General features: G+C 37.4%; 2 protein-coding genes across 4 annotated transcripts; both read right to left on the bottom strand.

Moving 5' to 3' along the window:
• Positions 1-438: 438 nt before the first annotated feature.
• Positions 439-7,763, bottom strand: LOC109033393 (uncharacterized). Of its 2 annotated transcripts, none has more exons than XM_072305600.1 (4): positions 7,573-7,763; positions 5,644-5,881; positions 4,632-4,784; positions 439-3,359 (listed from the first exon to the last, which is right to left on the bottom strand). In XM_072305600.1, the coding sequence occupies exons 2-4, from the start codon at positions 5,875-5,877 to the stop codon at positions 3,282-3,284; spliced, it is 465 nt and encodes a 154-aa protein (XP_072161701.1). In that variant the 5' UTR covers positions 5,878-5,881; positions 7,573-7,763; the 3' UTR covers positions 439-3,281. The 2 variants fall into 2 exon arrangements, with proteins under 2 accessions (XP_072161701.1, XP_018901533.2); XM_019045988.2 differs by lacking the exon at positions 7,573-7,763 and adding an exon at positions 7,388-7,542.
• A 2,664-nt stretch (positions 7,764-10,427) lies between these two features.
• On the bottom strand, positions 10,428-17,980 carry LOC109033399 (hydroxyacylglutathione hydrolase, mitochondrial). Of its 2 annotated transcripts, none has more exons than XM_019045995.2 (7): positions 17,846-17,980; positions 16,869-16,972; positions 15,896-16,017; positions 14,628-14,848; positions 13,848-13,951; positions 12,684-12,828; positions 10,428-11,437 (listed from the first exon to the last, which is right to left on the bottom strand). In XM_019045995.2, the coding sequence occupies exons 2-7, from the start codon at positions 16,914-16,916 to the stop codon at positions 11,298-11,300; spliced, it is 780 nt and encodes a 259-aa protein (XP_018901540.1). In that variant the 5' UTR covers positions 16,917-16,972; positions 17,846-17,980; the 3' UTR covers positions 10,428-11,297. The 2 variants fall into 2 exon arrangements, with proteins under 2 accessions (XP_018901540.1, XP_018901541.1); XM_019045996.2 differs by having other exon boundaries at positions 16,869-16,968; positions 17,846-17,950.
• Between the last annotated feature and the right edge of the window lie 207 nt (positions 17,981-18,187).

Here is an 18,187-nt window from a genome sequence, read left to right as displayed (position 1 = left end):
ACTAGTCATGGTTGCCACAGAATTTAGAAAATGAATTTTCCGGAGATATTTTGGTAAATTTTCCTGACAATGGAAGATATGCCAGATGGTTAAAAACACATAATTTGAAATAATTTCATGGCAAAACTTCTTGTAAGAAACGTCAAACTCACTCACACTTTCATGGATTTTCCCGAACATTTCCAGGTAATCCCTGAATTATAAAAATTTCTTTGACATTTCCGGTATCCCCTGACTATTCCTAAACCTCGTGCAGGAGTGCAGAAACTTCCTGTTGTTTGATATGGGGGAACCCCCAAGAAAAGATGACAAAGCGGGTGCGTACTGCGTAGTCCTTTGCTTTGCATTTATTTTACAGACTTTTAACCCTTAAATCAGTTCCCCATTTTCTAAAAATTAGAGGTATCAAGTTTAAGTGTCAAATAAATAAAACAGTAATTTATGAGGAGTCACACAGATATATTATACAGTAAAAATTGAAAAAATAAAAATTCATCAATTTATAAACATATCGAGCACCTCTGAAGTCCACAGTGCAAATTCTGTTGCAAATTTACATTGTGAAGTTAGTGTGGCTCTGGGAAGACATGTCTTGACCAATGTGAAAATAACCAGAATTTGCAATATGGACTCAGCGATGCCCTGTGTTCCTTTAACAAAATACAGCACACCTGCTTTTGAGAGTAAACAAACTGAGTCGGGAGCACTGGTACTATCTAATCTTGGTAATGATGGAGACTCAAGGTATACTGCTGATAAATTTATTGAAAATGTACTAGGTATATCTTAAGACAGTTTCATGCTCATATAAGTACACGATGAAATGAGAATTAATTAATCGTTTCCTGGATTAAGGAACGAACCTCCATTCCAAGGGTACAATATTTACTTAATCAGTTCTTTTTTTAAAAAAAAAATTATGATGCGATTTCTGTCAAAAATTTGGCTGATTTTTGACAATGATCCACGGAAGGGCCTGGGGAATCTGGAAGAAAATATCCAACAGTTTCACAGTAAAAATAAATTGTTGAAGGAAATTTAGCATCCTTGAAGTGAAGTTACGTTGTTTTGTCCAGGAAACGACGATTTAATTTTTTAAGGACTATCTCCAACAATAAATGGGGCCAATACCCCTGAAATCAGCGTGGAAAACATGCAACATAGCATGGGACTTAAATAACATTTTTTTCCTTCTTCAACCAGTCGTTTTAAATGAATTTAAAAAAAAATGTTCATGACAGCTGGGGCTGTTATCTTACTATCTATGAGAAATATCAACATTATATTTATGTGTTAATGTTTGTCTCTATTGCTATTTGGGGTGGGAAAAAGATTCAACAAAGGAGGGAGAAATGGCTTAAGTTCAGGGGATTTATGGACAAGTTGGTTGATATTAACTACCTAGGAGTAAAAAAAAAAAAGTTTCCTCTGAAAAAAGTTGGTCTGCAAAAAGAGTACATACTCAAAGGTGAGATTAGTACTCATTTTGAGAAGATTCACGTTATTTCAATTTAGAATGGATTTATCATGTTACATCTGCACTCGGCCAGCCAGAGGCTTTAATGAACCGCTGACATTATGTGAGGGAGGCCGTACAAAATTTACTTGACACAATCTAATGCTTAAACCAATGAATATGGAACAAAAATACAGAGAGAAGTTGAGGGTAAGAAAACCTTCAACAGAACCTATTTACATAATGCTGATGAAAGTGCCTCACTATTTCACCGTAGTATAATTATTACCCTGGTGATCATGGTCAGTGTGATCTACACTGGTAGGTAAGGAAAACCCAAATATTGTAAATGGTAACGCATCGACCCAAAACAACATAGTGCAGTAGTACTACTATTTCTTTACTGCTTTACTGCCTTATACAGTATTCCTAATTTTTGTTCATCTGCTAATTCCAATGGGCCACAAGACAAGGTACGGATTTTGGTATTCTGAAATAAGTTCATGCAAATTTCACATAACAGGATTTGCACCGCAAAAATTACTGAAATTAAATTCCTACCGAGATGCTAACATTTTTTACAGCATTGCTGAGAAAGTTTGAATTAATGCACTTTCAGTAATTTTTTTGTACCATCCGTGTTAGATAGAAAAATTTGGTTGAAGAAATATATATAATAATGCTTGAGACACACCTTGTCTTATGGTCCATCCCAATTACGCTAACTGTAAAAATTAAAAAAAACTCTTCATAAGTTATCCTGACTAAAGTTAATTTGAACATTTCACTGACCGCTTTGAGGAGTTCTTGATGTCTGTTTAAAAAACACTAAGGGAAGATATTATGGATAGAGAAGCACATCACAAAAATTTTGTGGAACCGCATCACAAATCTTGATAATAGTCACAATATTTTTAAAGAACACTTTACTAGTATTCCCAAACAGTTCATGCTAATTGAAATAGTCATCAAAACTAAACAATTTTTTTTTTATACATATAAAATTTATTCCTCCTTTCTTTTTAATCAATATAATCCTTACAGATATCTGACACTCAGACGTCAACTTTAACTAAAACGTAATTTGGTAGTAGAACGTACCTTTCATGTAGCTAAAAACGGGAACGGTTTGATCCCAAAGGAAAAAATGAGAACAATTCAAGAGACCATTAATTTTCAAGACTGTACAGTCGTTGCATAATTGCAACAAAAAAATAATTACATACTTCTCAATCTCATGTCTATCACAATGAAAGAATTTTTGGTTTGTTAGAAAACGTTAGCGAACAAGCGAGACATTACTTTCCCTCTGAGTAAAATACTTGATCTTAAGAGCATCTCTTTTCTTACATCATTCAGTGAATTATTAGTGTTAGAGGAATAAAAAAAAATTATTTTAAAACATGGCAAGTCAAATTTGTAGATTGAAACATTACAAGGCAGGTTATAACTTTCTATTAAACTAACAATTGAAGAGGCTTATTCCATCATAAAAAGCCTGAGCCGAGAGTGGTGTAAATATTATTAGGGCAGAGAGCCATCACCATTTTCCTTAAGAAAGAAAAAAAAAAAAAAAAAAAACTCGGCAAATAGTATTTCATTAAAGCAAAAAACAACCGAGCTGCACAGGTTTACTACAAATCTGTACAAGAGTGTAGTTTTTTAACTCCGGCAGAGATACTTTTTTTTGCGTGAGTCATTAATTGATGTCATCTAGTATTACAAGCTGGTAACCTGACTGGGATGAAGTATGAAAAAACAGAAAACCTTATTCAGACCTTATGATAGACAGTTGAGGCAGAGAAGTCGGTTCAAACGACAACAATTACTTTGTCTTCTTCTTCTTGCCTTTGGGAGATTTGGATGCTGTCTTGGTCGCTTTCTTTGGCTTTTCAGGCGATTTCTAGGAAAGAAAATAAATTTTAATGTTACTGCTAAATCAAGAAAAACACGAAGAGTGAAATCAAGCATGAATAAGGTGTGCGCATGATGATTCAAACAAAAAAGACCAAGAATTTTGTTCAAATTAGCCACTTGGTGGGATTTCAAATCGAGGGATGATGATTTCCTTATGATTTCCAAATCACTGACTTTTATGATAGCCATTGATTGATGGCTTCTTCCGTGAACCAAATGAAAAATAAAGAAATAAAAAATAAATAAAATACACAAGCTGATGATTTCAGTTTTTTTCCCAATGCTGAGGGGAAACGCTTCAATGACACTGCAATGGTAGTGGCACCCTTGGTTTCTACCACCTTGCTTTCATCCGAGTTTCACGGTGAGTGACCAGTGCAAATGTGTGTCTCCTTGAGTGATGAAAGCGAGGTGGAAGAAACCAACGGTATCACTACCATGGTGGATGACATAAAAAACTCAACTTTTCAAAGGGCAACAACATCTCGGATAATAATGAACGTAGATAGTTGCGGTTTGGACAAATCGTATTATTTTTAACTTATCCACAAGAATCAAGCATTGAAAACGCGATTCTGCAACCAGCGCAACTGGCCCATTGTTATGCAAATGCTAACTCTGCTCCTTGTAGCCATGAGCTTATTTCTCCAAAATAAGAACTATCATAACTTGAGAAATCTACTGAATCTAGTTGCCTTAGTCGTTCGACCTTGAACCAGGGCAAAATAATAGACTCCTTTGCAGGGGTGTAGAATTTTCCAAGTTTACATATTTTCACATGCCTGCCCATTGGCTTTCCACATTTAACTCATCGGCTTTATACAAAGTTTTCCTTCAATTTCAAGAGCTAGAGCCTTGTTCTTCTTATTTTCCCGGTTTTTTTTTTCTTTTTATTGTTTTTTTTTTTCTCGCTCCCCTTGTTCAAGATTTTTGACTTTTGATCCATAACTATTGTTCCTTCTTTCAGTTTCACGCGCTTGGGCAGACGCGAGGTCGAGCAATTTCTGCATCCCTTTTTCTTCTTTACTCTATGGGTATAATCACGTACTGCATTAGACTCTTCTCATAAACCCTTTTTACCTTCTGAAGGAGTCAGAAAGTTTCCAAGAATAAGGGAATTAAGAGGTGCTTTCAGTAAGTCTCATCTTTCGGTCAAATCACGCCTCCCCCCCCCCCCCCCTCCCAGATAAAATAACAATTTAAAATATCGATATGAACAAAATCAAAATTTGAATATTAATATGAAAAAATAGCTTACATTTTTATTATCTTTGAAAAACTCATCGATAAGATCCTGACATGAAAGATGATCCTCTGGCTCCCAAGAGTTATCTTTGCTAGCGTACCCTTTCCAGTTGACCAAGAATTGTCGTTTTCCCTTCACAGTTTTTACATCAACAATTTTGGCGACCTGAAACAGTAAAAAATTATTCTTGATCAGTTTGACAGGTCATTACACAGGGAGACATCTAAAAGACTTAGAATGCCACAGAAATGGAAAATCATATGTATACATTCATTCTCCGCTGTCTACTGAAAGAGCTAGTAATGTTACCACTATTATTAATGTTAATTATGTTACCATAAGGATTCTCCATTACTTATATCAAATTGGATGCAAACAATAATATAACCTCTTCTAATGCTAGCAATGTGAGTAAATCAGGAGATTTCCCGTCTCTGTAATGTAACGCTAGTAGCATGTATATTCTAAAGTTACCATTTCGTGAGATAGATAAGTAAATTTTTTTGACAGAAATATGAAATGAGATAATCGGATGATATGAGACTCAACAATTTACTAGTATGTCGCAGCAATTTTTTGTAATTCAAGGACATTCATTGATTTAAAATTCTACCAAGATATCTGTCATTGCCCAGGATTTTTGAAGTGTGTCACCAGCCCTATTTTTCAATTTTGCCAAGTTATTAACTTTTTTTTTAATTCAAGGTGATTTAACTTGACTGTGCAGTTGAAAACTTCTCACAGAAGAGAGAAGCCTGCAATCTGACAGTGAAACCTCCCCTCGGAGGTATTGTAAGCTAATTTGGCAGTTGTTTACATTCGACTGTCATGCGCAGTATACCAATTAACGTCTCTGAGTGCGGCAGTAGGGTTGCTCACGATCAATCCTTGATCGCTAATCAATGACTGCATCGCCAGTGCTTGCAAACAGAAAAAAAACTGCCGACTTAGCTTGAAACCAGTTTCTCATCAAACTTCGGGGGAAAAAATTTACCATGAAAAACAGGGATGAATCCTTTATTACCTCATATTCTGTATCGCTTTCTTCGTCTTCTTCCTTGAGGGATTTTGAGGCACTACGCTTGCGAGGACTCTTCTTAGCCTCTTTTTTATCTTTCTTGGCTTCTTTTTTAGCGCGTTTGGAGGCTCTTGGCTTGTCGTCTGACTGGTCATCATTTTGGTCAACTTCCTCTTCCGTGTGATTCTCTGCGGCTTCGACATCACCGTTGGACAGTTTCTCAGATTTTCTTCTAGACATGATTCTGTAATACATAAGTGAACGCACTGGTGAGAACACATGCTGCAAGATAACGTTCAAGACTTTAAAAACTTTTAAACCTACGATAATACAGAGAAAATGTAGGACGGCATATTATAAAATTAATAAGAGAAATGAACGGCTCTACGGATGTTCAGGATTATGTTTTTGAAGGTTTGCCCTTTCAGTATCTAAAGAACCCCGCACAATTCTTGCAGAAAATGGCTCTCTCTACAATCTGATGAAACTTGGATATGTTGCTCAGCTACTCATGCTGATCAAAAACTCGGATGGGCCGATAAAGATCCCATGTTTCAAGATATTCGCCATTTTAGGTGAGTATATTGAGTTTTTGATGGCTGGACTATTGTGTGGCGTTACTCGTGCCCTTTCCTTCCAGTCTACTCTGGCCGCTCTTTGCTTCCCCGCCACCCATACCTGCGGCTTGAACTCCGGCGCTCACGGTGATAAAGACCGACCGGCTCCACTTGATGAGCGAAGCCTCATGAGCATCAGAGTCCAAGCCTTGAGTATGAGTGGCAGGGAAGCAGAAAGGGGCCGGAGTGGACGGGAAGGGAGGGGCACGAGCAGCGCCGCACAATAGTCTGGCCAGTGAAAATCTCAATACACACGTAAATCGGCGAGTATCTCGAAACCCGCTCATGGGATCTATTTCGGCCCATCAGATCTTTTGATCAGATTGACTAGCTGAGCAACATATCCAAGTATCATCAGATTGTAGAGAGAGCCATCTCCCATGAGGATTGTCCAGGGTTCTTATCAGCTCTAATTGCTCGATCCAACATGACCTGAGCTCAGGTTTCTAAACAAAGGGACCTTCAAAATTTCAAGCAACTACCTCCTTAACAGTTGACTGGTTTAGAGCAGAGTACATAAAAGAAAGGCTGAAGGGCGCATTTTCGTAGCTAGGCATGGTTACAATAATGTAAATTAAATAAGAAAATAGGCTATAAATAAAAATAAATTAGATGGTGCGTTTCGGGGTTAACATTCCCTTTTTCAACCACCGAAAAAAACAAAAAACAAAAGTTAAAAATTACACATAAATGAGCTGCTGCTTAACGGCAAGGTAAGACCGAGACAAAAATGTAAACAATAAACAGATCTCTTGTTCCTTTCCGCAGACATGAGCCATGCAAAATTGAGAATAAATAATACTCAGACTTGGCTCTAAAAGGCTCATTTCATGGAATGCAAAGTATTTCATCCGCTCGAAAGCTCAAGAGGTGTTCAGTCAATAAGAGCCGCAGCCAAGCTCGGATGGTATGACTGTAAGGATGGCAACAAAAGGCTCTTGGATGAAACCACCACAGCAAAGTTTCATTAGGCGATCCGTTGCTTTTGAAAAACCCAGACATTGCTTCTTATAAGAAGAGTTGCACATGATAACGGAAAGTCTACGAGATCGAGATCACGATACCGGCAGACAGCTGCCGCCGCGCCGGCCAAATAAACAGACGAGGTTTGGAGTTAACCTAGCATATTGTACCTTGGTGTCTTGATTGCGGAGTACCCAACGAGTGCGGCAGCTGGGATGTACACGTAAGGATGAAGAAAGGAAGACAAGAACGTTACTAAACTAAAACCTTCCTCGGACATGGACATGCAAATGACACAAACAATCCTGCAAAAGAACGAAGCGTCGAACGGGGGAAAGTGAAATCTGATATTTACCTTCGCTTCAACAAAGAGGTTGGTTATGGAAGTCCACAAGGATGACAAAGGTCAATTTGGTGATGACGTCAAGGTGTAAAATTTGCTCAATGCTTCACGTTAAGAAATGCTGAAAAAGATAGGAATTCCTGGAACAAAACCGGATTGAAACACCAACGGATTCACGGTGGCGTCCTTTTCTCCCACCCCACTGTAGATTGTCCCCCACTCTCCACACGCTCCACCAATCAGCAGCAAGGAAGGGGAAATTTTGAAGAAACGATAAAAGTAGTGCCATTTCTGATCTGAGAAATTTTTTTCACACCTAACATAGATAATGCATAATACAAATATGGACTGTAATAATAGAAAAGAAGCAATTGATCGGAGGAAGTCTGAGTTATTGGTCAACTGATTACAAGTGGACTAAAAGTCGGAAATGGCGCTAAAAACTTCTAGGGAATGGAAGGGGAAATTGTCAGAAATGGTGGAGGTCTCATGATGAGGGGTCGCAGGGGAGTACTTGATGACGTCATACAGCGGGAAAAGAAACCGGAAATGGGGGGCCGGTCAGCGCCCCCGAGATGAAAGTATTCTCCCCCCCCCCCCCCCTTGAAATGCTTAATCGCCAAATCCTCGATTTCCATTTTACATGTCTGGGTATTTTCTTTGTTTTCTTTTTTTATTACCCAAAAATGACCCTTCTTTCATTTCTCTGAATTTTGAAAATCTTCGGCTTCAACGTATAGAGATTGTTTCGGCTCATACGCAGGGGCTGTCATTCTTCTTTGGGGGCTAAAAATTCAAGATCTGCCGAGATTTTAGCCATAAGCACTTAATGCGATACAGATACACCGCACGCCAGTTCGACCAAGCTAGAAACCGCGACGAATCACCTAAATGACCTACCTAAAAATAAGCAACACCACATTTTATTTTATTCCTATCCACACCACCTTACTGTTTTCTTTTGCCCTTTTTACCTCGTCCTCAACCGAATCAATCTGTCTATAGGTGGTAGTAGATTCTAAAAAAAATAGAAGCCAAAAAACACAACATCGCATTCTCGTAGGGACAAAATCGATGTTTTCGGCTGCCATTCTAAAAAGGTGAGATTAAAAACGTTGGTACCTCAACAACAGGCGACGCAGTCGCACATGAGTCGCACAGTGGGTCTGATGAGCCTCAGGCAGAGAGATTGGGTCGAGTACCTCGTCGCACAGTGGCTCAAGGAAATAAAGTTATTGGACAAACTGTCCATCGCACAGTCGGTCGAGGATGGAGATATTTTGGACAAGTTTTTCGTCCTACACACGAGGGGTCACCAATAGCGATATTTTGGACTGATTGTCGCACGCTAAGAGACGAGCAAAAAAATTTTGGACAAAATGCTTTATTTGACAGTCAGTCACACGTGAAAATTTTTGGGTCAAACTACATATTATTCCTTGCACAATGTGTTCTATATGGAAAGTTTTATGCATACTCTGCTTTGGGCAAAGGTGGATCCAGCGGTGAGAGGGAGGGGAGGGGGTTGCGCCCCCCCCCCCCCCCCTCTTGCCTTTGGATCCGCCTTAAACCCGCCGCCACGTTCACCCAAAAAAGAGGGAGAAAAAAGGGGAAGAAGAAAGGGAAAGAAGAAAAGAACAGAGGAAAGGAGAAAGAGGAACACGTATAGATGGTAATTATTCAGGAGGAAATTGGCTGAAACTGCATATGAGGGGCTTGGAGGACAAGGCGCATATGAGTGCAGCTTTTAAATAAAAAATGAGGTATTAAGTAAAGCTAGTCTTATTATTCTGTGAAAAATTCGCTCCCAAATTCCAATTTTTGTTAAAGTTAAGTTAATTCCAAAAAGTTACCTTTTTCCTGCCATATCGAATCTATGGAATTTCGAAACACGTTTTTCTGGAAATGGCAAAAACTGTACTTATGTACCTTGTTCTGACAAAAACTGCACTTATGCATCTTGTTCTCCAAGTCCTACTTATGAGATGCTATATGATTTCAAAAGTTCCCAAGCGTGGGTTCCCAACCCCCCCAAAAGTGGGTTCATGGGCTAATATTTATTAATTACTCAACCTTAATAAATGCCAGTATAGTTCTAAAACCTGCCTTTCCTTAAGACTTGGGGGGGGGGGGGGAGGATTTCTCTCTTGGGTGGGTAGAATAGAATTCAGAGGTGCTTCACTTCCATCAAAATTCTAGTTCCTTTCTCACAAATAGAGGAATATCAGGTGGTGAATCTCGATTATTATGATTACCTACTCGCGTTCAGAATTGATTCTTATTATGATAAGATTTTGTACACACAAATCAAAAATCTGTCCCATTCCAAAATGTAATATCTGAAATAATTGCGTATATGAGACGCTTCGTTCAGTGCTACTTTTCACTGTTTTTATTCTGCAAACCAAGCAAGTAGGTGCAGGACTTTATACTTGCACACTCTGCGGTTTAATTGGAACAATTTGGTAAGTAATTGCTATTTTTTAAAATTCTCATATAGAGATAGAGGTGAATGTATGAGCAAAATGGCTATTCTATACAGCACTGCAAACCGCAAGAAAGCAATATTTAATCTTAAGTCATGAACAAGATGTGAACAAAGTCATCCCGGTCTTTAGGAAGAGAATTTGGGAATAACACTGAATTCAAAAGCTAAAAATTGGGTCATTGTTAATTCCAAATTGCACTGCTGACCAATGAGAGGGCTGGAAAAGGCTCCCGTACTTCCATTTCCGCTTGAACTTGGCATTTGCTGCGCAGACTCTTCTGTAATTTAATGATCATTATCAGGGCCATTATTTATAGGCAACCTTTTCTTTTTTGCTTAGTTTTGCCCGGATGGGGCTCAAGCACAAAATAAAAGAGGATTTATTTTCTTTTTTGAAAACAAATTTTTATTCATGTAAAATCAAAAACAAAAGGAATGATAGCAGGCATTCTTATAAAAATAAAATTAACAATGCTAATTCTGTGATCGTAGAAATACAGAATAATTAAAAATACAGAATAATCAAAAATAAGCATAGCTTCATGACCAAGTCATAAGATCAGGAGACGATGTGTATACAAATCTCGAATACATTCATTTACTTCTCTCGTTACTAAAAATTTTTCAGAATAATTTAGAATATGGTTTCCTTCAAAAAATTTAACTGCACTTAAAACTTATAACAGCATAAGAACTTATGGAACCACTTATCTATTTATAATTTAATTTTTTAAGGTAAAAAAATTTTCCCTCAAAATTTAATGCAAGGCTTTTAGAGATTAAAAAAGACAATATTCCCCAGAGATGGATCTGAATCTTTTACTTTCTTCATTTTAACTGAAGATCTAACAAAATGCATGAAACAGGCGCACTTTCTGTTGCTAATTTTAAATATGATCTAAATGCTCTCAGGTTTCCTTTGCAGAGCTAGAATTTTTTGATATCTTCACTCACTCTCGAGAGATAGAGCATAATCAGGTGGGAGGGGAAATTTAAAACTTTTCATAACATCTCCTTGACATTTTGGGGGTGAAATATTTTCCCCTAATATTTTTTTGGTTATTCAATTTTGTAGATACCCTATTTTGAGGAAAGTGTCTTCCAATTTCAAAGGAGAAAATTTTTGGTCTACAGCAAAATTTTAATTCCGAAATTACTGTGGTAGGAGGAGATGTTAGAATCAATTCCAAATTATGCATCGGCTATTCACCCAGGAGAGAACTGGTTTGGTTCTTCTAGCATCTAATTTTTACCCACGGAAGGAATCTTTCTGACGTCTGATGTTACCCATCATATCAATGACTAGTTTTTCGCTGATGCTCTCCTGCGGGTGCTGAATTTTAGTTAAATCCTCTACTCGCATGAATGGATTCGTCTTCTTTTCATCCGCTAAAACAATACAAACATACACACTGTGGTCAGTATACGAGCAGCTGACTATACATTTTTTAAATGTATTTTCAAGAAATTCTAGTTTCAATTGAATCTTAGTTAGGAAGAAAGGAATACAGGCACTGCAATATATATCATTTTCCACGATTAACTCGCTATGCGAGCTGTCACGCCTAGCTGGGGATTGCGCCGGGAACCCAGTTTCTTGCTTCATGATGAACTTGCGACTCGCTTCGCGAGCCGCCCCTCATAGCTATTACATACATGCATAAAGCTTTCACAGCAAAGCCTCGCGCTCTACGACGCCCAAACCATAGCTATTTGCCATAGCTATCAACATTCAAAATAATAATAATGGGAAGACAATATCTTCGGCCGCCATCTTGGATTTTCGAAATTTGAAAATCTGACCAAAAATTCGACTTGCCCGTCGAAAAATACCCGCAGTTACCGAGTTTCACAAGAATCGATCAAACAAGAGCCAACTTAGTATTTTAAGCCACGGCCGCCATCTTGGATTATGGAATTTTGAAAATCTCACCAAAAATTCGAGTTTCCCGTCGAAAAATACCTCCTGTATCCCATTTTCACAAAGATCCGTCAAAAAATACCCCCTGATACCTGAAATTCGTCGATAATGCTGTGACGTCACGCGACACGATTGAATTTGTTCAGCACAGTGCACGTAAACAACCTCGTATCCCCAGGACATTACTATAAGGAGACATAACTTTTCGCTCTTGTGGGCGTCCTGGGTAACATTATGGTATCGGAATAATTTTGATCAACTCTTCACGACACTAGCTAAGCATGTACCAAGTTTAAAGGAAATCGCTTCGGCCAATTTTTCTCTAAGAGGGGCAGAGAGAGCCGGTGCGGCAGCTTTATATAGAGTAATATGAAAAAAAGCTGACAGGAAGTCTTTATGTGAGGCTCTAAAAAAAAGAAGAAACGGAACACAGCTGGTGCAATTGACTGACATGGTAGTTATTGTCACGAGCAACCTGGGAAGCTCTGTTGAACCTACTCAGGGGATAAAGTTTCTTCACCCTGAATATTGAACTGGTCACAATATACTTAATACAGTTTTCATGTCTTTGGACTTGTTCCTCAGGCTTAAAATTAAATCCGGTTAAATTGGGTGGATTCAGAGTTAAGTTGAGCAATCAATAAATACGGTTCAAACTTAAATAAACAGAACAGAAAAAAATCAAAAGACACCTGAAAGAGCAAAAATACCTACCAATGGTGGAAGGAATGGTTGGTTCATGAGCTCGCCGTTTTCCTTCTGCCCAGCTGAGTTTGTTGATGACATCCTGGTTCAAGGGATCTACTGTGCGAGCAAACTTTAAATTGGTAACTGTGTATTCATGACCGCAGTAAACTTTCTGAAACAACCATAAAGTCATGGCTTTCTTAAAATGTGAATGCGATAAACGAATAAGAAAATGAGAGGCCTCAATTTTTTAGTTTTGCATACATTTAATACAGTACTGTCCTTAATATTCTGATATTTCCTACTGTTTCTTGATGTTACTTTTTCACTAATTTTACTGATTTAATCAAAGTTTTCACCTGAAATTATTTAGACCAGATAAGCTTAGAACTAAATCGCCATAAAAAATTTTTCTTCCTTAAAATTTCTGGCAGAGCCTGTGAGATAGGAAACTCCCAAACCATGTATCTCGGTCATTAGCATTATTGCAGATTTCCTGTCATACTTTTTTGTTCAAATGGAAAACAAGTCTATGTAATCTCATAAAAACTTCTGAGATTATTTCCTCGGTGAATACTCTAAGAAAATCTTAAACCATGATGTTGGCCCGGTCTTCATTTAAAAATAAAATGGGATCAGAGATTTTGAAACATTACAAAGAAGATAAGAGTTTTGTAAGTTTTGCTGTTGATAAGTAGAAAACAATCAAAAACATCTTACAAGTGAAAAACAAGCATTTATAGGTGGCATACATCTAAATCTATCAATTTAAACTGTCTGCTTAAAAAAAAAATACAAATGCAAGTAAGTTCATCTCTCATTCCAGACATTTTTAAATGTTAAGGAAATAACTAGAGGTGGGGATTAAAAGACTTCTTTTCCTCTGATAAATGGAACTTGTGAACTTGTAACGAAAAATTTAGCATTCTGAGAAAATTTGTGGATTAATAAACATGCTAAATTATTTTGATACCCGCTTGGACTTAAGTGGACATTGAATTTCTGGCAGTGAAAAGTTTGAATAGATGAACACAAATAACTTTTTTCTATCTATTGAGCTGAAGAATATTAGCAATGTGTCCACTATGCTCAACAGAAAAAGTTGATGAGGAAACATATAATGTGATGTTAAATTTCTCGCTCTGCTTGGTGGTCTATCTAGGAGTATGACGTCACTGAAAATTGACTCACTGTTTCATCTGGTAATCCCGCGAGAACTTTACACAAAGCCTTGTACATCTGATCAGGAGTTCCTTCAAAGAACCTTCCACATCCAGCCACAAATAGAGTATCACCTATAAAATATGCAGACAACTCATCAGAAAACTGCCATTCCAAAACAAAAAGGTGTGCTTTGAACACCGAAGTCGAAAAAAGTTGACTTAAGGTGATTCAACGGACGCCATTTTTCGTGTCAGAGTGACGTGCGATACATTGCATCCATGCGTTCCATAATTTCAGCTATGTGCTTGAAAAGCACGGCAATTCTTGAAGGAAATGTTTTAAACCATCAAGACAGGAGTGTTATGAAGCAGAAGAGCAGGTTTAAAATTTTAAATTTCGGAATGAGGTAAGTTAAGAAAATGGACCCTATTGAACCTTTCATAATCTTTACATAATTTTCGCTCATATCATGATTTTAGTGACTTTCTGTCAGTTTCCTGCTTCTCCAAACAGATTGAATGACAAATATTATCTATTCTTTAAGGGTTGAAATGCGGTTACATATAATGGTACATTTAAAGGAACCAGGCTCGACGAAGCCAACCAACCCTCAGACAATAAATCAAGCCGCTCACCTCACTCCGCCCCTCAGTCGCCACTTTTCGCGTTGTACACTAATGAATTTCAAAGAATTTCAAAGTGTGCAGGAGGGTTTAAAAGGACCAATTCTCACTCAATTTTGGGAAAATTACTGAAACATTGGGTTGTAGAATAAAAAGAGTCTATAATGTGATTCAGGATACATACCAGTGAAAACTGCAGGGGGTCCTGAATCAGCAGACACAAAGTAACAGATGTGTCCGGTTGTGTGGCACGGTGTAAATAAACATTTCACTTTTAGGGTTCCAATATTAAATGAATTTCCGTCCTGCACAATCTTTGTGACTGCGTCGACTCTTGAGTCACCACCATAAACTTCCAACGATTCCATGCTCTCTTTCAGTTGTGTGTTTCCTCCAGCATGATCCCTGGAAGAATAAAGCCCAGATAGATAGATTAATACTAAAGTTTTTTGATACTTTAGCCAAAGATGAGAGCCCTTTTTCACTTCGACAGAGGGATAAATTTGAAAAAAATAGACTATAGAAAAAATTCCCAACAGTTGTAATATACCTAGAAAAAAAAAAGATGAGCATTAAGCGATTCGTATAATAATATAACAAGCAACTATGCTTGCTTGGACGTTGCCAGCAAAAATGAACTTACCTACGGTAAAATTTAAGCGAATAATGATAAGAACAAAAAAAATGTAGGAAAGTAGCAAAGAATAGCAAAATATTATCTTGTGAATTAGCTGATTTCAATGGAAAATGGAAACGATTTGAGGTAGGAATATTTCCCATTATTTCTATTACTTGCACCGCGAGTTGAGCTATTCATCTTTTTCCAGTGGGTACCTCTCCTAATCTTAGTTTCTTTTTCTTCAGAGTGTCCACTCCTGTCAAGAAGAGGGAATCCATGAATTTCTATGTATCTATGTATGTTTTGCATATTCATGTATCTTTTTTTCTGACCTTACTGCAGATAAAAATTTCGCACCCTAATCAATTTGACTGCAGAAAATTTACTTCCTGTTTTTTCAAGTTACAGAAAAAAATTCCCTAACTTCCTGTGAGAGTTGAGGAGTTATACCAAAAATATTGAGAGCTTATTTTGGGATTAAAGCAATTTTCTGTCTTTCTCAGATTTTTCTAAACGGGAGGCACCCTTTCCTTCTACCGTTGGCTGATCATCCTGAATGGAAACGTGTCTTTTTTAAAAATCATTAATAAAGAGCTTTGAAGGTCTAAAAAATAAGCCCAGGAAAAAATGAATACATCAGCAACCTGTAGACAAAGATTTGAGTATTTCAATTCATTGCTAAGTTGAAGTGATGGTAAAACAGATATCAATCACTACTTTGCCTTCCTGCAATCATTCATGCTGTAAACTTCGGAGGATATTCTCCGATACATGAGGCTTTCACTCAAATACAAGTCAAACCCACTTTAGACGTTGGAACACTGTATACTAACCAGTGATGATGGGTTGTAAGGACAGCTTCGAGCGAAACACCTCGCTTGGCAACTTCTTCCAAGACTAGTGTTGGGTTGACTGGGTCGACAATTGCTGCAGATTTGGTTGCTTTATCAGTTATCTAAAATAAAAAAACAAAACTTGAATAAAACTGCTTTTCCTGTCATTGGTTCTACTTATCAGGCCTACAGAGAATGCTTGATCCGCTGATTGTAAAAGAAACGTGAAGGAACCTGAAATAAAGCTAAAAAAATGTGACGGCAGAAGGCATTCAAGATTTTTCTTGTTTAAATTTTAGTATTACTATTCCTTACCATTGTGCTACTAGTTCTACGCTACTATACCTACTTTAGAGGCTTTCATATTTTTATGCTATTTTTTCCCAGGCATCAGGGAAACTTAATAGGTACAACATCTGAGCAAAGTTTGGTCCAAAACTGAGAGTGGGTCTAAATTAGCAAACATGAAACAACCTCTTTCCCTACATCTGAAACCGATTCAATCAATGGAGATCTTTATGGCTCTTGACTTTATCATTGAATGTGATACAGCTTTATAAACTTAACTGGTTAATATCTAATTAAGATGAGTATCGAAGTTCACTGCTCAAGTGCGAACGACATTACTACAAAGAGGAACCCAACTTAATTGACTCTTTCATAAAAGTACTTGTGCACGGGGAAAATGAAAGTAAGTAGGATCATCTGAGGGCAGAAAAATTGCATTCTTTTTCCGTTTCGAGTTGCGTGAATGAAAAGTGGAAAATCAAGATCTGGTGAGAGCCATCAGGTGTTTCAAAAAGTAAGTGACTGTTGTTCCTTTATAGGTTAACTCCAGCAGGCTGAGAGTATTGATTGGACTAAATTTTTTTTACGTTGTCGAAGTAGAATAGTTTGGCTACTGGCCAAAGAGAAGAAATTATACTTCAATAATTTTCCAATTTTAATTGCAGAAAGAGTACAAGATACTCACCAGGTACATGTAGTTATCTTCTAGGGCAGGAAGTATAGTGACATCCATATTTAGGCTGATTTCCTTCCTCCTCACGATTGTGAAAAAATCTACCAGAGACCTACCTAGTATTTAATAAATAAAAATTAAAAACGGATTCAGATTAGGTATAAAATTCATCTACTCCTAATTGAGTCTGCCCATGTTAACACCTTAGAAGTCCATTATGTGATGAGCTCTTTGCTCCGCTCACTCATGCTAAGAAAAAACGTCACATGTTTAAAATACAATTTTTTGCAGCTTAGTGAAGGATTTGGCCCTTCAGTAATTGCAGCTCTGCATACGCACACCATGTAAGGTAGCAGTACAGATATCATTTCATCGATGGCCGAAGTGCAAAACCACGTATCTCTGTTTGTGACATAGCAGTTTCCTTTCCTACTTCATGGTTTCCTTGAAAAACTAGTCTGCGTAAATCATCGAAAACTTCCTTGATTTTTCTGCTACACGGGCAGAATATTCGGTAAAAATATCAAGCTAAAAAGTTGGCTTGTTTCTTGTTCTTGAAGCAGACATTTTGAAACGCGGAAATGGAGATACATGGTTTTGCACTATGGTCATCGATATACTACTTATTCTTTTCTTTACGCTACCTCTTACATGCAAAAAAATGTCTAGGTTTCTTGGTAAAATACTGCTTTGAATATTACTCATACCCATGGAGATCTTGGTAGCTGAAAGATGTGCGTTTGGGCTCAAAGAAAGACTTCCTACCTTTTAGCTTTTCGCGCCTCACAGAATCGAAAACTGATCATAAAATTAAAGGCTGTGTTTTCAAGGATATGCAGATGCTAAATTATTGATTGCCAAAAAAAGGGCGTATTGCACAACATGCCCTTGCTCTTTGATCGTTCTTTCATACCCAAACTTTCTGACAATACTTAAATGCCAATGTAAAAAAAGTAACAGATTAGAGTAGAATAAGAACTTTAACTTACCAAAATAGTAAAGGTCAAATACTGAGTAAAAAGGAGAGTAAATTAGTAGGAGGAGGAAACTTTGGAAACGTTTATTATTGTTTAAATTTGAGGTTATGTCACGCCTGAATGTTGATGGATGGTGCTTTACTTGATAGTTCTACAGGTCCTCGTTTGAGCGGTAATTTCAAATGATCCAATACCATCCATATCATGATTCAGAGTGACCGGCAAGGTGTTTAGGTGTCCTTTTAGGACCGCCTTTCAGAAAATATTTGCTTTCTAGAGGTGAAACTTAAGCGATTTTCCATAAAATTAAATTAATGAAAAATTATTATAAAACTGAGGCTGGTGAGGGTAGAT

Source organism: Bemisia tabaci, chromosome 10, assembly GCF_918797505.1.
Source record: "Bemisia tabaci chromosome 10, PGI_BMITA_v3".
NCBI lineage: Eukaryota > Metazoa > Arthropoda > Insecta > Hemiptera > Aleyrodidae > Bemisia > Bemisia tabaci.
Note: the sequence above shows the minus strand (reverse complement) of the source record. Positions and strands in the feature narration are given on the sequence as shown.

Excerpts from the sequence above, each read along its gene's own strand:
- LOC109033393 (XM_019045988.2), bottom strand. The coding sequence starts at position 7,503 with ATGTCCATGTCCGAGGAAGGTTTTAGTTTAGTAACGTTCTTGTCTTCC. Across the intron at positions 5,882-7,387 it reads TCCGCAATCAAGACACCAAG|AATCATGTCTAGAAGAAAAT; the intron begins GTACAATATGCT and ends TATGTATTACAG. Across the intron at positions 3,360-4,631 it reads TTTTCAAAGATAATAAAAAT|AAATCGCCTGAAAAGCCAAA; the intron begins GTAAGCTATTTT and ends TTTCTTTCCTAG.
- LOC109033399 (XM_019045995.2), bottom strand. The coding sequence starts at position 16,916 with ATGGATGTCACTATACTTCCTGCCCTAGAAGATAACTACATGTACCTG. Across the intron at positions 13,952-14,627 it reads ACCCCCTGCAGTTTTCACTG|GTGATACTCTATTTGTGGCT; the intron begins GTATGTATCCTG and ends CATATTTTATAG. Across the intron at positions 11,438-12,683 it reads AACCATTCCTTCCACCATTG|CGGATGAAAAGAAGACGAAT; the intron begins GTAGGTATTTTT and ends GTATTGTTTTAG.